Genomic DNA, 24,722 nt, shown 5'->3' with positions numbered 1-24,722 from the left:
ATATGATAATCTCTGTGTCCATCCACGTTGTTGCAAATGGCATTATTTGATTCTTTTTTATGGCTGAGTAGTATTCTATTGTATATATTATATGTTCACTCATCTGTTGATGGACATTTGAGTTGCTTCCATGCCCTGGGCTATTATAAATAGGGCTGCAATGAACTCTGGGTGCATGTATCTTTTAGGATTATGGTCTTCTCCCGATATATGCCCAGGAGTGGAATTGCTGCATCATATAGTAGTTCTATTTTTAGTTTTTAAGGAACCTCCATACTGTTCTCCATAATAGTTGTACCAATTTACATTCCCACCAACAGTGTAGGAGAGTTCCCTTTTCTCCACACCCTCTCCAGCATTTATTATTTGTAGACTTTTTGATGATGGCAATTCTGATCTGTGTGAGGTGATACCTCATTGTAGTTTTGATTTGTGTTTCTCTAACAATAAGTGATGTTGAGAATGTTTTCATGTGCTTTTTGGCCATCTGTATGTCTTCTTTGGAGAAATGTCTATTTAGGTCTTCAGCCCATTTTTTGATTGGGTTGTTTGTTTTTTTGATATTGAGCTGCATGAGCTGTTTGTATAGTTTGGAGATTAATCCTTTGTCTGTTGATTCATTTACAAATATTTTCTCCCATTCTGAGAGCTGACTTTTTATTTTGTTTATGCTTTCCTTTGTTGTGCAAAACTTTTAATTTTAATTAGGTACCATTTGCTTATTTTTGTTTTTATTTTCATTATTCTTGGAGGTGGATCCAAAAAGATATACTGCAATTTATGTCAAACAGTGTTCTACCTATGTTTTCCTCTAAAAGTTTTATAGTATCTGGTCTTACACTTAGGTCTTTAATCCATTTTGAGTTTATTTTTGTATATGGTGTTACAGAATGTTCTAATTTCATTCTTTTACGTGTAGCTGTCCAGTTTTCCCAGCACCACTTACTGAAGATACATTTTTCCATTGTATATTCTTGCTTCCTTTGCTGTAGATTAATTTGCCATAAATGTGTGGGTTTATTTCTGGGCTTTCTATCCTGTTCCATTGATCTATGTGTCTGTTTTTGTGCCAGTATCATACTGTTTTGATTACTATAGTTTTGTAGTATAGTCTGAAATCAGGGAGCATGACTCCTCCATCTCTTTAGCAGGTATTTTATCAATGTCATTCCTCACTTTCAGAGATAACAAATTAAACATTAAATGCCATAATCACTAGCTCTGTATATAAGCAACTTGAGGACAGACAATATGGCTTATAATTCTTGGCTTCTACTGCATATTTTAGATGAACATGTAATTTGCTTTTAATTTGCAATTAATTTGCTTTTGAAAATTAAATTTGTGGCTCTTATGGGGGAGAGTTGGTCCTAAGATGGTTGTGAGGAAATTAGAACTTGTGCTTACACAGGTGGATGTCCATTCCCATGACTGCTGCATTGCCAGCTTCCAAAAAAAGTCTAGATCAAGAGCATCATCTAAGTGCCCTGAGGTAGTGCAGTTTCTGAAATGATCCGACTTTCACCTCCGAGGAAGAAAAAGAGTCAGTTTCAAAATACATTTTAATATACATAGCTTCTGGGTCCAAGGTGACATAATGTTATATTTCAAAGACAAATTTATCCACTTAATTAGTAGTCTTTTTTCAGAAGTCAATATTCTCCAGGAATTATATACTTTCTGAAATTTCAAGAAAACTTTTTAGGTAAACTAAGAATTAATTTCTTCTGATACTCTCCAATATGTCTCAATCTATGCAATAATATGATCAATGAAAAAGATTCTCACGTATCACCACATTTTAGGTGGCTTAGTTGAAAAAATTTGAGACAGCTTACTGAATTCCTGGAAAAAAAAAAGTACACTTTTTTATAATGTAGGTAAAAGCATATTAAATTTAAACATTTTTACTTGAGATGAAAATTTCTTTTCTTGGGGCAAGAGTATGAATAGCAAATCATTCTTTTGGCCATTAGATATTTGAAATATTTAGGTCTGGACATCCTCACAAATTAAACGATTATCTCTGTTGGTTGGTGCTAGAAGAGCTTATTTTTGCAACATTTCTTAAGTCCCATCTGAGGGGAATGGCACATGGGTTCATCTATTGCGCTAACTCTATTATATTACTAGCAGCAGCTTGCAACCTTATATTAGGAAGGTTCTGAGGCTCATCCATGATTAGTGAGTGGAAAAGAGTATCTCAATTGATTAACTGTGTCCTGTGTGTGTTTGAGGGGTGCAGGGAGGGTGGGAAAGGAAGAGCACTGTCTGTTTGCAAATATTTCCAGCTCTGACCTAACATGGAAAGTATATTACGCCAGCAATTAAATGTCTTCTTTCTGGATAGAATAAGGAATAGGGTTGGTAGCCCAGTAAAAATACTCCCTTACATTGCTGGAATCAAATGTGAGTGAGTAAAGGGGCTCCCTGATATTATTAGGATCTGTATTTGTCAAGGCAAGACAAGGAACTCTTCTCTCTCACTCTGCAAATGACTTTTATGGGCCTGGGACACTTTCCCAGCTTGAAGAACTTACCTTTTGGCGACCCTGTGGTGGTTTCCTCGCTGGTGTGCGGGCCCCTTTGGATGCCTGCAGGGGTGGTCTCTGCAAAGTCGTCGTCTGTACCACTGGGAGTTGGGAAGGAGCCTTCTGGGGTTCCCTGGATAGCAGGATTTGTTCCTGCTTGTCCTGCAGGAAGGATTCCATTCTGGATGTCTGGATTAGCCTGACTGGTGGGCAGGATGGCTCCGGGAAACAAGGGATGGAAGATAAGGCCTGCTAAGATTTGGGGGTTTGCTGGCTGGAATGAGAGAAGGAAATAGAAAACAAAGTCAAAGGGACACATTTTAAGGCTGGTCAGCCAGCTTTGTTCTTCTTTGAGGGCGGCAGGTTTGGATAGGATTTGCAGATGGAGAGGGTTGAGTCAGAAAAAACAGTAAAGATCGAGCATCCCTCAGAGGAAATGCCTCCCTTGCCCAAGCCAAGCCTGATGCTGGTTTCATTCCTGGGATTCCTTGCTGTGCTCCATTTTCCTTAGAAAGGGAAAGCCAGAATCAAGCTAGTCACAGGAAGGGGAATAATGCATCATTTGTTCTCATCAGGTGTATCTGGAGGTAGAACTAAGACAGAAAATCCATACAATTACGGTGGGCTGCATTTCTGTTATTGACCTACACCATAGTCTCTCCTTTGCCCATATTTTTTTTTTAAAGTAATTTAAGAGACTAAAAATTCAAGTAGATTAATCAGTTCTTATCTCATGGTTTGCATCCCTTCAAGTTTTCTTTTTTTTTTTTTAATGTATTTTTCAAGGGCATTGGAATATTTAGTCAGAAACGTTTCTTTTGGCAATTCAGCCTGTGGTGTATCCTCTGAGGTTACTCAGTGGATCTTCTCTCTTTTGGACTGTCGATGATTTGCACACTGGTAATGAATGTTGTTGCTACTTACACTTGTTGCTGTTGTTTTTCCCCTGGGAAAAAATTACTGTGAAAAGTTCTTCCTAAGAAGAAATAATTTGAAATCAGCTAGTTTTGGAGAGAGTTCAGGCAGGAACCAGTTTTCTGGGACCTCCCAGTTCTGATGGGATTCTCATAGAATAAAAAGGGTTGAGAGCTCACAATTAAGATATAGGTTCTTTTCTTTGATCGTGGTTCTCAGTTGTTAGTTTGCATAAGAACCACCTGGAGACAGAAATATGCGTTTTTAACAAGTGCTCCAAGTTGTCCTGGTTTGATGGTCCAGGACTGATGTTTAAAAAACACTGTCTTAGATTTATGAGGTGCTGAAACCAGAATTAGACTTACGCTGAATGAAAGATAGGAGTAGAGTACAGAAGTTTTCAAATTGGCAGTTGTGACTTTCATACATTTGAAATAAAGGTGAGTGGTAGCCATCATTAAAAAATAAGGCAAAAAAAAAAAAAAAAGAGGTTATAAATTACCAGTGCACTCTGTATAGTAAGGGTAAATATTGGTTCATAAAACGTGTGTGTGTCGAGTCTTTTCTGATGAATCTATTAGAGGACAAGCTTTAGATAACAAAACTGACCAGGGACACATGGACATAAGGCCTAGCAATAAAGGTGAAATAGTTACTACAGAACAAGGGAGAGAGGGCCGTGTGCAGTGTCTCTGTGCTCTGACAATGTGGATATGGTATAACTTTTTAAATGGAGGGAAGATAGGTGGGGAGAGACTTTGCAAAAAAGAAAGAATTAACTGGTCATCAGCCTTATTGGTGGTGGGAATATTTGTACTGTTGTTCTGAGACTATTGTCCAAGTAATGTAGAATAAAGCATAAGAGTTAGAAAAAGTGTGTGTGTGTGTGTGTTTCAGTTACATGAAAAATATACCTGTTACTGTGAGTTTCACCAAAAAAACAAAAAAGAAACCACTGGTATAGTGGATAGAAAAATGGTTTTCTATCAGGAGCTACCTTTTTTTTTTGTTTGTTTGTTTTAACCCTGGGACCTAAGTTGCTAAACTTTCAGAGCCTCAGTTTCTTTTTACATAAAGTTGGGTTAAAAATCTCTACTTTGTAATCCAGTGAGAATTAAAGGCAATACATGTAAAAAAAATCTACTAAAGTGCCTCTTTTATAGAATCGGGTCAAGAACTGGTAGATATGGGTGTTCATGTATCAGTGTTGGCAAAACAGCCCCGTTACTTGATTTTATTTATGAACAGTTTAGCAAATCTCTACCTTTTTCATAATAGAAAGATTTAAAAAACTGTCTTTTCAGATATTGTCTCAACTCTATACTTCAATGTCATGTTTAGATACCATAATAATTCAAATAATTTTTCTCTAAAAATGACTTATGGGGAAATGCATAGAAATGCCTAGTAATGATACTATGAGTTTTATTTAGGTTCAGCCCTCTAGTTATTCATATGTATAGAGAATAGTTCATTCATCGCCATAAGATGCTAGAAAAATAATATATTTTTCTACAAACATTAAAGTCAAAAAATTAATCCTTCCTGCACTAAATATCAATATGTATATTATTCTAAATCTTCATGCATTTCAATAACTTGCAACCCTCTATTTTAATCAATATAAAGTTTAAAAAATATGCACTGGCTTTCTGGGTAGAACTGAAGCTGACATCAATGTGTGGAAAATAAAAGCTAAGTCAAATTAATGCAGAAAAGTAGCTGGAGGAGGATAATGAAATCCCCAGCTAGACAAAAGATAACCTAATGTGAGGACCTATAAAAGTGTTCAGTTTATGATAATATGCACCAGATTTAAGGGTTGTGGTTAAAAGTGACTGTATGAGGATAGAAAACAGCATTGTGGTAGCAGTGAAAAGAATTTGAAATACTAGTAATTAATTTTTCTTTTTTACCAATTCCTCTGAGCTTAGGATAGTACCCTAAAAGGAAAATAATAATACAAGTTGTTAGACAGATTTTAATATATTTGAGGCAAGATATATATCATAACTTAAAAACTTAAAATAGTTATAAATATTATAAAGAGATATATATGTTTATTTTCAACAATAATTTAAACTGCCTTTGACTTGTATCACAAAAATCAAGTCAGCACATGATACTGGACGGCTAACATTTATTATCTGAGTGATGGGGGGTTTTCTGCATTTCAAAAATTACAGATTTCCTATTATTAGGTAATAGATGTGCATTAGAGGAGACTTGGAAAATGCAGAAAGCAATAAAGAAAAAAAAATGATCCCATCATGCAGAATGTGAAATTTTTCTTCCACGTTTTTCAAACACTTCTTTTTTACATACTAAAAGTCATACAATTTTTTAAAAATTTGTCTTACCTTTTCTTTTAATACTATGCAAAAATCATTTAACCACATTATCAACAAATTTTAATAAATATGCTTTTGAATGGTCACAAAGTATTTGCTTTTATGTTGTACAGTTTATGTAATAATTTTCCTTTTGTTTAATTGTAGGTTGCACCTGATAGTCTTCTCTACTATAAAATTATTTTGATGAATATATTTGTAAAGAAACCTTTGCTGTATTTCATATTATTTCCTTAGAATGTATTCCAATATGTGGAATTAAGAGTTAATATGAGTTTTATACTTGATTCTGCTTTTAGAAGTAAAACGTGTGTGTGTCGAGTCTTTTCTGATGAATCTATTAGAGGACAAGCTTTAGAGGCCTAGCGATAAAGGTGAAATAGTTACTACAGAACAAGGGAGAGAGGGCCGTGTGCAGTGTCTCTGTGCTGCCTGCCATCTGATGCTCATATTTGATCTTGGCCCTCGGTAATTTTATCAATGATCTCAAGAATTCCCTTTCACAAAGGAAAATAGAGAGAGGAAAGTGTATCATTTTTAGGGAAAAGACGTATAGTTAATGAATAAATTTGAGATAAAAATCCCCCATATCATTAATTAGTAGATCAGCCCATTAATTAATTAATTTTTTTAACAGTGTAGTTTAAAGGAGGGACTGGTTGTTTCATCTGTGACATTTACTAACTGTGTGATTGTAACTGAGTAACTAACTGTAAGTATCCCCAGTTACTCATCTTCAAATTGGAAATAAAAATATTGTCTATAAAAGATTGTTTTGATGATTAGGTGAGAGAGTACATAATAAATAAAAGGTACTTAGAACAGTGCGTGGCACATAGTAAGTGCTCAGTAATCATCCTTTGTTATTATCAGTGTCCATACAGTGCAAAGTAAATAGGAAACTTGGCAACTATCTGGTGAAATGAGATAAGATTATTTCACACTAAGATGGCATAAAATAAAAATCATATTACAAAATAATCTTACCTGGGCTACAAGGTGTGCCACGATAACTGGTAACATCTGAAAAAAGAGTGAAAAATGTAAAAAAATATATATTAAAAGGTAAATTCTGGCAGATGATATAAACTTTTAAAAAAGTATACAATATTTATTGAATAGATATTTGTTTAATGTATCACCTATGATCATAGATACGGATGCATAGAGAAGGATGGGAATTGGAACTCGTCCAGTTTGTTAAAAGATTAGGCGCAAAGAGATTTAGAAACCAGTCCAAGGCAGAACCCTTAAAAGCTAGAAGTTAGTAAATAGGATGAACAAAAAATAATTTTGATCTCAAGCTGTCTTCAAACTTAAAATTATTCCAAGTAATCATGTTGATAAAATGCACGTGTTTCTTTTATATGGCATCTCAGAAGATACATGAAAACATGTAATGGATATTTTAAAATATCAAGATTTCTTGAATCATGTGTATTTAGTCTCATAATGGTTGCCTGGATATTTTGCTATTAAAATAGAGCACTGGTAGGAAATATTGGATGATACTGTTCGACAACACAGGTCCTAAGAGAGTTCTTAGAGCTAAGTGAGAAATACCCTACGGGTCACTGATAACTATGTAAATGTTATGAATTTATAGTTGGAAAGATCTGGGTGAGGTGTTGGTGTGCTCTAGCATTCTAAGAACTAACCTTAGGGTTTGTCAGAAAGAACTAGCGTTTTAAGGTTTATTTTTATTTCTATAGAAACTCACACTGTCACAGAAGTTATCGTAATGGATCTTTTAATACTACCCGACTTAAAAGATTTGAAAGTCTTATAAAAAGACTCTTAACTTTATTATTTATCAAAAAGTTTGTACAGTAATACCCATAATGCCAAAAGGTGAAAAGTACACACATTTAAGAAAAAGCCTTACTCTCTGTCAGATCCTTGGCTACTGACCAAAAGCAACTAATCCTCAGGGTGGCAATGGAAAAGTGGATTGAAGGGAAGGGACGCAGGATTTGGGAGAAAACAAAATTAAAATTTCTTCTTTAAAGGCAAATTGGAAGGAACAGAAGGATATAAAGAGGAAACCACAGATGTCTAAGTAAAAAATGTACTGAAGGATAATTAAATAATGTAACACCAATGTAACAATAAGGAGAAAAATTGTTAGCTTTTTGATAGAGAAATTGTTTGAAATAATAGCTAACACCTATTGAATGAGTACCATGTGATAGACACTGTTCTGAATGTTTTATGTACATTTACTCATTTAATCCTAACAACTCTAGTGGTAGATTCTAATTAATCTCTATTTTAAATGATGAAGAAAGGGAGTCACAGGTAACTTGTCCACATAGATAGTAAGTGGAGAGCTGGGATTTGACCAGAAGTTTTGTGGTTCTAGAGTTCACTCTTAGCCACTCTGGCCTTGCTTGGATAAATGAGAGCTGTGGACAGGTGCCCAGGTTTCTAGCAGGGAGGTAAGATACTCTGCATAGGGAGAGACAGGGTCAGAGGGACTGGGGCTACACAGGAGAAGGCATGTATGGGGACCCTTTGTGGTGGCATAGCCCAGAGACATTGAAGAATCCCCCTGAGAATGAGAATTAATTTGTATATTGCATGTTGGGGAGTATGCAGTGTCAAACTGTCTCTACTGAATCTTTAGTAACATCTACAGTGCCCACTTATGCCTTTGACTCCATGGATATATTCTTTGCTGAATATGAAGATATACTAAGTCTGACTTCAAGATTAGAGCAGGCCAGCAATTGAAACTGAACCTGGGCAATTGGTAGATGGATTATATCAGGGTCATGTAGTAAAGAGATTCTCATTTTATTTGCTATTCTCTCTAGTCTTTTTCTGAGGATCACTTTTATTATTAAGATACAAATAAGCAGCAAATACTTTGAGTGAAGACTCTAATATATCTGTAAGAAATAAGTACTGAAAAAAGATGGCGGCGAAGTAGAGGGACGTGGAATGCATCCCTCTCCACAGATGAATTGGGAATGCACCGAAGGAGGCAATAATTCCCACAGAGAACCAGCTGAACACCAGCAGACTGCCTCGGACACCAGAAAGGACCGCAAGGAGCCCGACATAACCAGTAGGGAGGCATCTACGAGGGCTCAAAGAGGGTGAAGCGGCAGAGCTGTGGCAGACGGGAGGGAGTGAGAAACATACGGAGGGTCCGCAGCGCAGCTTAGCGTTCCCGGACTGAGACATCGATCCGCAGCTGAACGGAGGGTCCGGGAGCGGGAGCGTGGGAACCGGAGAGCTGGTTCCGGGTGAGAAACATTGTTGCCAGTAAGGTGACAGACCAAGAGGACAGGAGGGAAGAGGTCCGCGGCGAGGAGTGCCTGCCCCTGAGAGCTGCCCGGCCATGATGGTGGCTGGAGGCTGCGGGCTCACCGGGGGGTGGGGGGGTAGGAGCCACGCACAAAACCTCTCTCTCTCTTTCGGGGCCTCTGCAACAGGCAGTGGAGAGACGCCCTGTGGGCCACCTACTGCGCTCAGGGATAACAAGCACCCTCAGGCACTCTGGCGGGGCTGGATTAAAACCCCTTGGAACGCGGCAGCAGGGAGGCTGCCTAGAAAAACAACAAAACAACAACAACAACAACAAAAACCCGAGAGAGGCCGAACTCTAAGACTTTCTGTTTACGCCTGAGCCACCGGCATCCCTCTGCAACAGGCACCTCCAAGCCTGACTGAAACAACAAGTGCGCCACTGCTCACTCACTCCCAGGAGAAGGAGCTACTATTGTATCCTCTCCCTCCCCACACACCGACACTTACAGAGGAACAATAAAGGAACCTCTGCTGGTCACAGAATAATGCAAAAAAACCCAAGGTGAGGAGAAGGACACTTACAGTTCAGACTCTAAGGAAACAGAAATATTAGTATCAATTCCTATTGAACTGGTCCATTCTGGGATCAGTTCTGGATTTTTTTTTCTTTTTTCTTTTTCTCTCTCTCTCTCTTTTTTTTTTCCTTTATTAAATACGATCTTAGCCCTAAGGGATCTACAAGTTTTATAACATAATTTTTTAATGATATTTTTTATTCTTTTTTTTTTTTTCCTTTTTATATACTTCTATATCTAGCTAAGTTTTTGGTAGTACGGACAATATATCTCTCATACTTTCCTTTCATCCCTATCTTTTATACATTTCTATTCCTTTCTTTTTATTTGCATATTTCCAATCACACTATGCTCTTCTGTTCCCCTTTCTTCCAGCCTTTTTAAGTTTATTTTATCTTAACATACTTATAAGCAACACTATCGATCTGCTCAAATGCCTTGCTCTATTCTCCAGATGATGCACCGCCTTGGTATTTAATATTAGGTTTTTGTCTTTATCTTAGTTCTTAGTACAGTTGTCTAATTACATTCTGAGAATCTCCATTCTCTCTGGTGGTACTCTGGCTCTTTTCTATATTTGATCCTAGCTTACAAAATCTCCCTAGATTAATGTTTGTATGTGTAAGGTGTTATTTATTTGTTTGTTTGCATTTGCTTTTGTCTGATTTGTTCTGTTTCAGTTGTCAATTTCTGTTGGGTTTCTCTTTGAATATCTGATAGCACACTGGGGTTCTGTCAGGTCTTTCTAGAGTCTTATGTCCTAATGGATTCAGTAATTGTGTGTCTTATACATGTATGTGTTTCCTAGACTCAATATTTGTTTAATCCAATACTTGGACATTAGTCTGAGGCTTGGACAGTCTTCTATAAACACCTCTACCACCAGGACAAGCAACCCCAAAAGTTTGGACAACCATGAGGAAACAAAGAAACACCATGCAGGCAAAGGAGCAGGAAAAAAACCCACAAGACCAAATAAATGAGGAGGAAATAGGAAAAATGCCTGAAAAAGAATTTAGAGTAATGATAGTAAAAATGATACAAAATCTCAATACCAAAATAGAGAAAGTACAAGAAACAGTTCATAAGAACTCAGAGAAACAAACAGCAATGGATAACAAAATAACTGAAATTAAAAATACTCTAGATGCTATAACCAGCAGAATGACTGAGGCAGAAGAACGAATAAGTGAGTTGGAAGATAGAATGGGGGAAATAAATGCCACAGAGCAGGAAAAAGAAAAAAGAATAAAAAGAATAGAAGACAGTCTCAGAGACCTCAGTGATAACATTAAGCGTACCAACATTCGAATTATAGGCATCCCAGAAGAAGAAGAAAACAAGAAAGGGTCTGAGAAAATATTTGAAGAGGTTCTAGTGGAAAACTTCCCCAACATGGGAAAGGAAATAATTCACCAAGTCCAAGAAGCACAGATAGTCCCATACAGAATAAACCCAAGGGGAAATACACCAAGACACATATTAATCAAACGAACGACAATTAAACACAAAGAAAAAATATTAAAAGCAGCAAGAGAAAAGCAATAAACAACATATAAGGGAAAACCCATCAGTATAACAGCTGACCTTTCTACAGAAACTCTGCAGGCCAGAAGGGAATGGCAGGATATACTGAAAGTCCTGAAAGAGAGAAACCTACAGCCAAGACTACTCTACCCAGTAAGAATCTCATTCCAATTTGAGGGAGAAATCAAAAGCTTTCCAGACAAGCAAAGATTAGGAGAATTCAGCACCACCAAACCAGCCTTACAACAAGTGCTAAAGGAACTTCTCTAAGTAGGAAACACAAGAAAAGGAAAACATCTACAAATACAAACCCAAAACAATTCAGAAAATGGTAATTGGAACACACATGTCAATAATCACCTTAAATGTAAATGGATTAAATGCTCCAACCAAAAGACACAGACTGGCTGAATGGATACAAAAACAATACCCTTCTATATGCTGCCTACAAGAAACCCACTTCAGACCAAGGGATACATATAGACTGAAAGTAAAGGGATGGAAAAAGATATTCCATGCAAATGGAAGTCAAAAGAAAGCTGGAGCAGCAATACTCATATCAGACAAATTAGACTTGAAAGTAAAGACTATTAAAAGAGACAAGGAAGGACACTACCTAATGATCAAGGGATCCATTCAAGAAGAACATATCACAATGGTAAATATCTATGCCCCCAATATAGGAGCACCTCAATACATAAGGCAAATGCTAACAGCTATAAAAGGGGACATCAACAGTAACACAATAATAGTGGGAGACTTGAACACCCCACTTACATCACTGGACAGATCATCCAAACAGAAAATACATAAACACAAGCTTTAAATGACACATTAGACCATCTCGACTTAATTGATATTTATAGGACATTCCATCCAAAAATGACAGACTACACTTTCTTCTCAAGTGCACACGGAACATTTTCCAGGATAGATCACATCTTGGGTCACAAATCAAACCTCAGCAAATTCAAGAAAACTGAAATCATATCAAGCATCTTCTCAGACTACAACGCCATGAGACTAGATATCAGTTACAGGAAAAAAACTGCAAAAAATACAAACACATGGAGGCTAAACAATTCACTCTTAAACAACCAAGGAATCCCTAAAGAAATCAAAGAGGAAATCAAAAAATATCTAGAAACAAACGACAATGAAAACACAACAACCCAAAACCTATGGGACGCAGCAAAAGCAGTTCTAAGAGGGAAGTTTATAGCAATACAGTCCTACCTTAAGAAACAAGAAAATGATCGAATAAACAACCTAACCTTACACCTAAAACAACTAGAGAAAGAAGAACAAAGAAACCCCAAAGTGAGCAGAAGGAAAGAAATCATAAAGATCAGAGCAGAAATAAATGAAAAAGAAAGGAAGGAAACCATAGCAAAAATAAATAAAACTAAAAGCTGGTTCTTTGAGAAGATTAACAAAATTGATAAACCATTAGCCAGACTCATCAAGAAAAAAAGGGAGAAGATGCAAATCAACAGAATTAGAAAAGAAAAAGGAGAAGTAACAACGGACACCTCAGAAATACAAAAGATCATGAGAGACTACTACAAGCAACTATATGGCAATAAATTGGATAACCTGGAAGAAAAGGATACATTCTTAGAAAAATACAATCTTCCAAGACTGAACCAGGAAGAAATAGAAACCATGAACAGACCAATCACAAGTACAGAAATTGAGGCAGTGATTAAAAATCTCCTAAAACACAAAAGCCCAGGACCAGATGGGTTCATGGGCGAATTCTATCAAACATTTCGAGAAGAGCTAACACCTATCCTTCTCAAACTCTTCCAAAATAGTGCAGAAGGTGGAACACTCCCAAACTCATTCTACGAGACTACCATCACCCTGATACCAAAACCAGGCAAAGATGTCACAAAAAAAGAAAACTACAGACCAATATCACTGATGAATAGAGATGCAAAAATCCTCAACAAAATACTAGCTAACAGACTGCAGCAGCACATTAAAAAAATCATACACCATGATCAAGTGGGGTTTATCCCTGGGATGCAAGGATTCTTCAATATACGCAAATCAATCAACATGATACATCATATCAACAAAATGAAGGATAAAAACCATATGATCATCTCAATAGATGCAGAAAAAGCTTTTGACAAAGTTCAACATCCATTTAAGATAAAAGCTCTCCAGAAAATGGGCATAGAAGGAAATTACCTCAACATAATAAAAGCCATATATGGAAAACCAAAAGCCAACATCGTTCTCAATGGGGAAAAACTGGAAGAATTCCGTCTAAGAACAGGAACGAGACAAGGGTGTCCACTCTCACCATTATTATTCAACATAGTTTTGGAAGTTTTAGCCACAGCAATCAGAGAAGAAAAAGAAATCAAAGGAATCCAAATTGGAAAAGAAGAAGTCAAATTGTCACTCTTTGCAGGTGACATGATATTATATATAGAAAACCTTAAGGACTCTACCAGAAAACTGCTAGCACTCATTGATGAATTTAGTAAAGTAGCAGGATACAAAATTAATGCACAGAAATCTCTTGCATTCCTATACACTAAAAACGGAAGAGCAGAAAGAGAAATTAAGGAAACTCTCCCATTCACCATTGCAACCAAAAGAATAAAATACCTAGGAATAAACCTGCCTAAGGAGGCAAAAGAGCTGTATGCAGAAAACTTTAAGACATTGTTGAAAGAAATCAAAGATGACACAAACAGATGGAGGAACATACCATGTTCCTGGATTGGAAGAATCAACATCGTGAAAATGTCTGTACTACCCAAAGCAATTTACAGATTCAATGCAATCCCGATCAAGTTACCAATGGCATTTTTCACAGAACTAGAGCAAGAAATCTTATGATTTGTATGGCAACACAAAAGACCCTGAATAGCCAAAGCAATCTTGAGATGGAAAAATGGAGTTGGTGGAATCAGGCTTCCTGACTTCAAACTATACTACAAGGCCATAGTGATCAAGACAGTATGGTACTGGCACAAAAATTGAAAGGATGATCAATGGAATAGAATAGAGAACTCAGAAGTAAGCCCAAACACATATGGGCACCTTATCTTTGACAAAGGAGGCACGAATATACAATGGAAAAAAGACAGCCTCTTCAATAAGTGGTGCTGGGAAAATTGGACAGCAACATGTAAAAGAATGAAATTCGAACACTTCCTAACACCCTACACAAAAATAAACTCCAAATGGATTAAAGACCTACATGTAAGGCCAGACACGATAAAACTCCTAGAGGAAAACATAGGCAGAACACTCTATGACATCCATCAAAGCAACATCCTTTTTGACCCACCTCCTAGAATCAGGGAAATAAAATCAAGAATAAACAAATGGGACCTCATGAAACTTAAAAGCTTTTGCACAGCAAAAGAAACCATAAACAAGACTAAAAGGCAACCCTCAGAATGGGAAAAAATAATTGCCTATGAAACAACGGACAAAGGATTAACCTCCAAAATATACAAGCAGCTCATGCAGCTTCATACCAAAAAGGCAAATAACCCAATCCACAAGTGGGCAGAAGACCTAAATAGACATTTCTCCAAAGAAGACATACAGATGGCCAACACACACATGAAAAGATGCTCAACATCACTCATCATCAGAGAAATGCAAGTCAAAGCCACAATGAGGTATCACCTCACACCAATCAGAATGGCCAGCATCACAAAATCTGGGAACAACAAATGTTGGAGAGGGTGTGGAGAAAAGGGAACGCTCCTGCACTGTTGGTGGGAATGTAAGTTGGTACAGCCACTATGGAAAACAATTTGGAGGTTCCTTAAAAAACTACAAATAGAACTACCATATGATCCAGTCATCCCACTCCTGGGCATATACCCAAAGAAAACCATAATCCCAAAAGAAACTTGTACCATAATGTTTACTGCAGCACTATTTACAATAGCCAGGACATGGAAGCAACCTAAATGCCCATCAACAAATGAATGGATAAAGAAAATGTGGCATATATATACAATGGACTATTACTCAGCTATAAAAAGGGATGAGATGGAGCTATATGTAATGAGATGGATAGAACTACAGTCTGTCATACAGAGTGAAGTAAGTCAGAAAGAGAAAGACAAATATTGTATGCTAACTCACACATATGGAATCTAAAAATGGTACTGATGAACTCAGTGACAAGAACAAGGATGCAGATACAGAGAATGGACTGGAGAACTCGAGGTTTGGGAGGGGGCAGGGGGTGAAGGGGAAGCTGAGATGAAGTGAGAGAGTAGCACAGACATATATATACTACCAACTGTAAAATAGTCAGTGGGAAGTTGTTGTATAACAAAGGGAGTCCAACTCGAGGATGGAAGATGCCTTAGAGGACTGGGGCAGGGAGGGTGGGGGGGACTCGAGGGGCGGGAAGTCAAGGAAGGGAGGGAATACGGGGATATGTGTATAAAAACAGATGATTGAACTTGGTGTACCCCCAAAAAAATAAAAAAAAAAAAGAAAGAAATAAGTACTTACTGATAGACTAGTATACACATCAATATTAAAAAAAGAAAAGTAAAACAATATTACAGAATTTTATAAATATGAATAAATGACGCAGTATAGAATTTCTTATGTTGTTATTTTGGACAAAAGAAGGTACAGAAGACAGTATTAGTTGCATATGATATAGAATTTAAATTGAGCAGCTTAAAATTATTTTGTCAATTAAACTCAGCTTTGATTATAATTACTAATTAATATAAGCTTGCTATATAAGTTGGAGGTGTCCATAGTGGTAGGAAGATGGTTAGGATATAGTCATGCTTCATTATTTGGGAATGTGTATTAAAAGTCTTACATTTTTGAATACCTTTGGACCCACAAATTCTATTCCTAAGAAATGGTCTTAAGGAAGTAATCACCAATATGGTGAAAGACTTAGTCAAAGGACATTCACTGTAGTATTGTTTATAGAAGCAAAATTTTGGAAGAAAACCCCAATTTTTGTGATATGATGGAGCACTAAGCAATCATTAAAAACAATGTTTTAAGTGATTCACAATGCTGTAAGTGAATATTCAAAATAGAGGAAAACATAGGCAGAACACTCTATGACATACATCAAAGCAACATCCTTTTTGACCCACCTCCTAGAATCAGGGAAATAAAATCAAGAATAAATGAATGGGACCTCATGAAACTTAAAAGCTTTTGCACAGCAAAAGAAACCATAAACAAGACTAAAAGGCAACCCTCAGAATGGGAAAAAATAATTGCCTATGAAACAACGGACAAAGGATTAACCTCCAAAATATACAAGCAGCTCATGCAGCTTCATACCAAAAAAGCAAATAACCCAATCCACAAATGGGCAGAAGACCTAAATAGACATTTCTCCAAAGAAGACATACAGATGGCCAACACACACATGAAAAGATGCTCAACATCACTCATCATCAGAGAAATGCAAGTCAAAGCCACAATGAGGTATCACCTCACACCCATCAGAATGGCCATCATCACAAAGTCTGGAAACCACAAATGTTGGAGAGGGTGTGGAGAAAAGGGAACTCTCCTGCACTGTTGGTGGGAATGTAAGTTGGTACAGCCACTATGGAAAACAATTTGGAGGTTCCTTAAAAAACTACAAATAGAACTACCATATGATCCAGTCATCCCACTCCTGGGCATATACCCAAAGAAAACCATAATCCCAAAAGAAACGTGTACCATAATGTTTACTGCAGCACTATTTACAATAGCCAGGACATGGAAGCAACCTAAATGCCCATCAACAAATGAATGGATAAAGAAGATGTGGCATATATATACAATGGGATATTACTCAGCTATAAAAAGGGATGAGATGGAGCTATATGTAATGAGGTGGATAGAACTACAATCTGTCATACATAGTGAAGTAAGTCAGAAAGAGAAGGACAAATATTGTATGCTAACTCACATATACGGAATCTAAGAATGGTACTGATGAACTCAGTGACAAGAACAAGGACACAGATACAGAGAATGGACTGGAGAACTCGAGGTATGGGAGGGGGCGGGGGGTGAAGGGGAAACTGAGATGAAGCGAGAGAGTAGCACAGACATATATATACTACCAACTGTAAAATAGTGGGAAGTTGTTGTATAACAAAGGGAGTCCAACTCGAGGATGGAAGATGCCTTAGAGGACTGGGGCAGGGAGGGTGGGGGGGACTCGAGGGGGGGGAGTCAAGGAAGGGAGGTAATACGGGGATATGTGTATAAAAACAGATGATTGAACCTGGTGTACCCCCCAAAAAATAAAAAAAAATAAATAAAAAAGACAGTTCTTAGGTCTAAAAAAAAAAAACAAACAAAATACAGGAAAGACTATTCAAAATGTATTAAGTGAAAAAATTAGATTATAGATTATTAGATATAGTAATAACATATATTCTTTAAAAAATATACTTATATGCATAGAAAAAATACTGGAAGGACATACCCTAGAGAGTGTTTAATTCTGGCTGGTAGGCTTATAGATGAATTTAAATTTTGCTTTTTGCTTATTTGTGTTTTCTAAATTCTCTATAATTAACATATACTATGTATGTAATCATCAAGAAAGCTTCTACAAAAATTAGACCATTATGTGGGAATGATAGGGGCTGAGGTCATGTGCTAGGGAGAGTTAGTTAACTATAACCAATTTAGTCATAAAAGGATCATTGTGTTTTTCTCCAGAGTCATTAAACTATTTAGAGAAGTTCCAAGAAGACAAAATTTGGGCTTTGTAGTTAAAATGAAAACACTTCTGAAAGAGGTGATGTCCTAAGTATGTCATTTCCATCTTCATGTGAGAGGGTTTTTCAGGGTTTTTTCCTGAAAGCAAATAGTGATGGGAGGAGAGAAGGAACTAGAGACTCCCTGGGGACTCATGAAAAAAAGCACACAAAAAGGGGGAAGCATGAAAAAAGCACACGAAAAGGAGGACATTAGATTTCCTGGAAATAAACTTTATCCATCTCTTATGTTTTTGTTGTGGAATGATTTTGGTCACCCAGAAATTCTTCAATAGAAACAGAGCAAGCTGGAGAAGAGTCCTGATACCTCTCAATCCTCCCCTTTATTCTTTATTTCTCAATCTTCCCCAGCTCTTCATATTTCTTGTTACCAATTCAAATATAGTCTAGAGAGGTTATGCGGCAGCATGCTCAGTTTTCTGGATGTGTTCTCATGGGGTTTCAGCAAGAACCAAATTGCCAAAGACTGCTGTAAGTTTAGTGGGACATCCCTATGCAAATTATCTGGGTAAACCTCTAAAGAACCTTGAAAATATTCTTTCCTCCCCTTTAGGTTTTCACCTGAGGGAAAATGCTCCCCAAGGTGAAACTGAGTAGGTCTTTGAACTTACTTGTGGTTGCAGCTGCTGCTGTACCTTCAATCCCCCCAGGGTCAGTGGGAGGGTCTGGATACCAGGTGCTATCCCTGCAGCAGGATTTAGCTGTAGGGCAACGAGGGAGATTTTCATTGTGTTGTTTCAGTTTGAACATCCAGGACAGGAAACTGTATTTATTAAATATAAAAGGGCGGATTTGCTGTGCAGATATAGAGTACATTACATTGCATTTGGGATTAGATATATAAATGAAGTTCAAAGACTTGTTTAGTCTACAAGTACAACCATCAAGTCCAGGACTAATTTTCTCATATTAAGGTTTTCTTTGGCATTTAGCCCATTCTCCTGAGGATTACTTAAGTGATTCTATACTTGCCTTCCCTTTTTGGCTATAACAGCTATGGTTCCTGGAATTTTTCTGATAGCTTTCCTATGAAGAAATGAGTTCCTTCATAGGTATCCCCATGAAAATTGTTAGGATCAGAATAAAGTATCTAGTCTGAATATTCTCTAGTACTATATTTAAATCTGACCACTGGAGAAAATCCACGTTAAGCAGGAAAGAAACATTATTTTATCCCCCAAATAGATTAAACTACACAGATATTCTATGAAAAGAATGTAGATCTTTCTACGCCTTCTTGTTTGCTTTTGTTGTTTGGGTGGTGATAGCAGTCACAGTGTTTGTGTGGGTGTTGTACTTGCTATGAGGAAGATATGTCAGAGGAACCGGAAGGGGAGCTCAGAGAGAAGGTGAGAAGAACTAAAGAAGCAAAGACTTGCAAATTAGATTAATTCCATTCTCTTGCTAAGAAAACATTCTAATGATGTATTGAATAGCATCCAACTCTCTTTTGACTTTTCTGTGTCACTTCTCTTTCAACTTATCTGCACTGAATCTGTGTGTATGTGTACATCTATGAATACACACACACACACACACACACACACACACTAAACATTAGGTATTATTTTTATTTAACAATGGATGTTAAAATGATATAAAAGAGTACTTACCAATTGTAGGTCGGACCCCAGTGTGAGCATCTGTGTCAATGGAATCAGACTTAAAGAAGGGAGGGCCTGCAGAACATTGAAATTGATGTGTGAGACAAGAGGTTGTTTGGTCTTACAATGCTGTCAGTTGTGGATATCCTCAAGTAACCTATACTCCATTCAAGGTGGATTTACTATGAAGGTAAAGCTTCAGGGCCTCTCACTAGCATTGCCCCCTTCTGTGGCCCTCAGAGGCATCCTAGCAATGTGTCAAGTTTAAGATATTTATCAGCTTAAAAGTGTGTAATTCACTCTTGTTTCTTATCTCATTATAAATTATTCACTTTAGTAACTAATTTTACATATCTAATTTTGTATTATTTTTTCAAAGAAAGTCCCCATAGCTTCTAGCTCCTTAAGAATGGAGGTTGCCTACTGACTTGAGTATTGTATAATGTCCATAGATGGAAAAGAGAACTTTAGACTGGTGTTATTGTACTATTTCACAAAGGCTGAGGTAGGTAAGGAGAGGTCCTTTTAAACAGAGGAAGGGTGGGAAGAAAGGGGTGGGTAGCCAGGAGATCATGCAGTTTCCAAAAGTACTTAAATATGCTTCAAAGACAAATTTTACAGTAACACATCAGCAACAATGAAATTTAAGAAAACTATGAGGAAATCTGCAATTATTTTCATAGATTACCTCTTAATTCCTGCTATTTCTGGCAAATACCATGTATGATTAAATCACAGTACTTTAAGGACATAGATGACCAAGCTTTTTCAACAGGTGTAGCTATTGATTTTCACAGTTTTCTAGGTTTGGTTGCTAAACCAAATTATTATTCAGACAGACAGAAGGAAAAAGAATGAAGGTCTGTTGCTTTTCCTGCACAAAGCTTTCAAAAAAGTATGTTTCTTGTTTTTATTTTCCCCTAATAAAGCTTTTCTCTCTCTTTCTCAGTCATGAGAATTTGGGTGAATCTTGATTTTAAATCCACTGGTCTTAACATGTTTCCTTTGCTGGTCTCTAAATGTTCCCCATTGTAGGACTCTTACCTGATTTGGCTGTTGTCGGTTTAGCAGTGTTGCCTGATCTGGAATCACCTTTGTTGGAGGAAGTACCAAAGCAGGGTTGAGCTGCATCTGTGAAAACAAATATTTGCAGAAGCCGGGATGTGTTTGAGGTTTTATATCCATTTATTTCCAGGAGGTAACAAGTTGACCCAAATGCAAAAATGTCTGTCTTTAGCCTTTGCGTGTTTTGGAGTAGTTTTAACTCTGAGGAACATTTTGTGCATGACAGGAGATGGAATTGTAGAGTGGAAAACTGCCAGACCAGGAGGGGTGCTGTGGGGAGGGACAGTGAGTGAGGTAGGGCACATGGATTTCTGGTGGTAGTTCCTAGGTTCCCTTTTCTGAAAGTGCTTTCCTCCTTTTCCAGGACATGAAATACATAGTCCACACCTCAGCTCTGTACACATTTGCTTTTTCTCAAAGCTTGAAGGAAGCTGCTATGATTTCTACTGCATTTTCATGAAGCTTCCTGCTTTTACCTCGTGCCTGAAAAGTCACTTCCTGTAATGGAAATTCAATCCCCTTCCTGGCCAGGGTATTTTCCTAGTGTACTAAGAATAACTGAACTTTAGGGGTAAAAATCTCCTTGAATCCGTATGATCTAGTTGTATTATTTTATAGATGAGGAAATTGAAAAGCAATGTGACCTGCCCAAGGTGATATTTTGAGTTGCAGAGCCTGTATTAGGATCCCTGCAAGTGCTTTTAGTCCTTGAAGAAACGAATCCTTCTATTTGCTTCTCTTAGCACTCCATCTGCATTCAGGTAGAAGCTCCCTGGCCAGGTTGACTCTGGTTGACCTTTGCTCCTGGCTGCATCCCCCAGCACTGCATTGACCCTTGGGTCACTGGGATATATCTTGGAGCTACCAATGACTCTTAATTTCACTTTGGTCTTTTCCCTCATTTGCAAGAGGTAAGATTGGCACTATCTGTCCTTAGGGGTCCCTTTAAACCTTAAGATTATGTAAGCATAAATTCTGCAAATGTGTTTTCATCCCCTATGATCCATTGTCAGCATGGCAGTCAGAAGGATCCTTTGCAAACAATAGTCTGGTCTGTTCATGTCTTTGCTCAATCCTGCGTTGACTTCTGTTTTTAGTCAGGGACACAAAAATGGCCTAAAAGGCCCTTAGGCCCTGGACCCCCAGTGCCCCTCTGACTTCTATCCTACCTTATTTCCTCTCGTTCACTCTACAACTGCTATTTAGGATCCTTGTTGTCTCTGGGACACTCAAGGCCCATTCTTGCCTCAGAGCCTCTCCTCCACCTCTTCCCTCTGTCTGGAATGCTCTTTCTCCAGACATTGGCTCACTCCCTCACCAGCAGGTTGTTGCTTGAGTTCACCTTCTTTTTGAGGCCTAGCCTGACCACTCTTCTGAGTATGCAACCTGTCCCATCTCCGATGTGCACCCTATTCCCAAACATTTGATTTACTGAAAACAATTGCTAGGCTGCTTTAAGTGTTCACATTTGCAAATCGATTCATTTTATATACGTTTATGATAATTCAACAAATTCATGTACAAATAGTTAAAAAAAAAACCTTGTCCATGTATCCTGAGTTTTATTTGATAAATACCACTGCTATACCTAATAGACATTTTAATGTTACTTCCCGCATTCTCTGCACCATTGACTCTAACTGCTCTCCCAACCTGCATTAACCTGCCCACTACTCCTCAGTCCACTTTGAATCATAGCTGTGCTCCTGGAAAGTTTTATTTGTCTTGAGTTTTTACAAATTGTATGGTAATTTAAATTCACTAGAAACACCTTATTTAGAAGAACCTTTTGGCAAACTTATTTAGAGAAGTGCAAAATCCATGTTTTACAAAAAATTTATAACTTCCTCATTTACCTTGTTTAAAGATTACATTTTTGCGGACAACTTCTTTAAAGGACAAATGTATATTTGGAATGAAATAAGAAGGAGGTTGTTTATTCATGTCTTGTTCCATCCCCTCCCCATAAGATCACCCTGTTCATCTCCTTCATGGAGATAATCATCATTATAATTTATAATTTAATATTAAAATATTTATTAGTATCTATAGCCTTTGTAAACACCATGAAGGATCATGTATTTTTTTCTCACCATTGTATCTTCTGCAACTAGCACAGTATTTGGTACATAGAGAGTTTTCAATAAATATTTGTTGATTGCATGGATGAGTAAGGAAGTGTTAAGTAAGCTTGAGGCCTGAGAATGGTTTCTTTTCATTCTGCTAATTCATAGTAAATATTTAAAAATTTTTTGTTATTGTCCACACTGAAGCATCTCAAACAAAAGGAAATTCACTTAGAGGTCCAAAGTACCCATGTTACATCTATAAAATATTGAAGGACAGTTGAAATACGTGTTCAAATACTAGTGCCCTTTTTTTCCCCTAAAACTGTTATGTATGAACATATCTTGTGATGAAATGTTCTAAGTAAAAAATATTGATTTCTTTCTAATATTCCCTTACTATTGCACGATTTGGTAGACTTTTTAGAGTTTACACAATCTAGATGTTTCATGCTTCCAATTAGAAAAAAAGAAAATGTTTGGACTTTCCTGGTGGTGCAGTGATTAAGAATCCACCTGCCAATGCAGGCGACACGGGTTTGAGCCCTGGTCTGGGAAGATCTCACACGCTGCGGAGCAACAAAGCCCGTGTACCACAAGTACTGAGCCTGCGCTCTAGAGCCTGAGAGCCACAACTGTTTAGCTTATGTGCCACAACTAATGAAGCCTGTGTGCCTAGAGCCCATGCTCGGCAACAGAAGAAGCCACTGCTATAAGGACCCCTCGCGCTGCATTGAAGAGTAGCCCCTGCTCTCCGCAGCTACAGAAAGCCTGCATGCAGCAATGAAGACCCAATGCAGCCAATAAATAAAAAGTAAAAAATAATTAAAAAAAAGAACTGTTTTAAAAAATAAAGAGAATGTTTTAGTTTACATCTTTAGTCATGAGAATATAATTAGTTGGCAAGAAGATCTTAACTTCTTTTTGGAAGTAAAATAATTATTCATTTTGAACAGACGTAATCTAAGGCATCCCTTTTTCTTCTAATTTCTACCCTATTGCTCTGCCAAAAATAGTCGAGATTCTACCACAATAGAGTGGATGCATTTTAACAATGTAAGTGCACTGAAATATGCACTAATACTTCATTATTTTATCATCTTTCAACTTGGAAAATAAAAACAGGAAATTAAAGGAATGGGTCACAAGCAGAGCAGTTTTGGTAGAAGACAAGGAGAGAGAGAGGTCTACCATCAGAGGTGAAGCTGAGGCTGGTTGGTTCATAAAACATACAATTTGCACTTACCGGTAATGACAGAGTTGATCCTAGAAGACACAATAGTAGAATCGTAGTCTTCATGTTCAAATTGCTACCTGAAACAACAAAATAGTGTTATTCTTTCACTCTACTTTTTTCTTTTTGAGACAAGGTGGTACTTGAAAAAAAAAAGAATGTTCTATTTGAAACGTGGTCAATTCTGTTACCTTTCTCTTTACTAGGCAAAATGTACAGGTGAGACAATATGCAAAGTCCAGTTGATTTCTCTAGTTTCTATGATGAAAAATTTTACCCTTTGATGAGCCATGAGTTTGTAGGAGGAATTTAAACTTGACTCCAGGAGGCTGGCAACTGAGGGACCAATCAGGACTTAGCTGTCTGTGAAATCATTTGGTTTCTTTCATTTCCCAACACTTCATTAGGTGAGTTATTAGCTGCAGACATCATATTACCCAATGTCTACCATTTGAATAGAGGGTATTTCAAGAAGACATACCTTGTGTAATTAAAAAAAAATGCAGACAATAAAAAATTACAGTCCTTCTCTACCTCCATCACCTTCCCAAATGACTTCCCAGATGTCCCTGTTTTACCACGTGTACGTGGACAAATAAATCAAACATCAAAATTTAATGGCATATGTTAAAAAATAAGACCTGTTATGTTTATTGCTCTGCAGTTTACTTTTTTACTTAGCAAATAATGGACAGCCTTATATTTCAGTATGTATAGATTTATTTCATGTATTTAATGGCTACATTATATTACATTTCCTTTTCATGGATATTTAATCCATTTCCATTTTAGTTTATAATTGTAAAAGTGGTACAATGAAAATCCTTATAAAAATTTTTTC

At 37.1% G+C, this 24,722-nt stretch overlaps 1 protein-coding gene across 1 annotated transcript; it reads right to left on the bottom strand.

Annotated features, from left to right (window-relative positions):
* Positions 1-1,788: 1,788 nt before the first annotated feature.
* Positions 1,789-23,957, bottom strand: AMTN (amelotin). The gene is made up of 8 exons (XM_057729723.1): positions 23,894-23,957; positions 20,561-20,647; positions 19,526-19,591; positions 18,524-18,613; positions 6,785-6,820; positions 5,363-5,389; positions 2,541-2,805; positions 1,789-1,845 (listed from the first exon to the last, which is right to left on the bottom strand). The coding sequence occupies exons 1-8, from the start codon at positions 23,945-23,947 to the stop codon at positions 1,835-1,837; spliced, it is 636 nt and encodes a 211-aa protein (XP_057585706.1). The 5' UTR covers positions 23,948-23,957; the 3' UTR covers positions 1,789-1,834.
* Positions 23,958-24,722: the final 765 nt, after the last annotated feature.

The sequence above is a fragment of the Hippopotamus amphibius genome, chromosome 3, assembly GCF_030028045.1.
Source record: "Hippopotamus amphibius kiboko isolate mHipAmp2 chromosome 3, mHipAmp2.hap2, whole genome shotgun sequence".
Classification (NCBI taxonomy): Eukaryota; Metazoa; Chordata; class Mammalia; order Artiodactyla; family Hippopotamidae; genus Hippopotamus; species Hippopotamus amphibius.
Note: the sequence above shows the minus strand (reverse complement) of the source record. Positions and strands in the feature narration are given on the sequence as shown.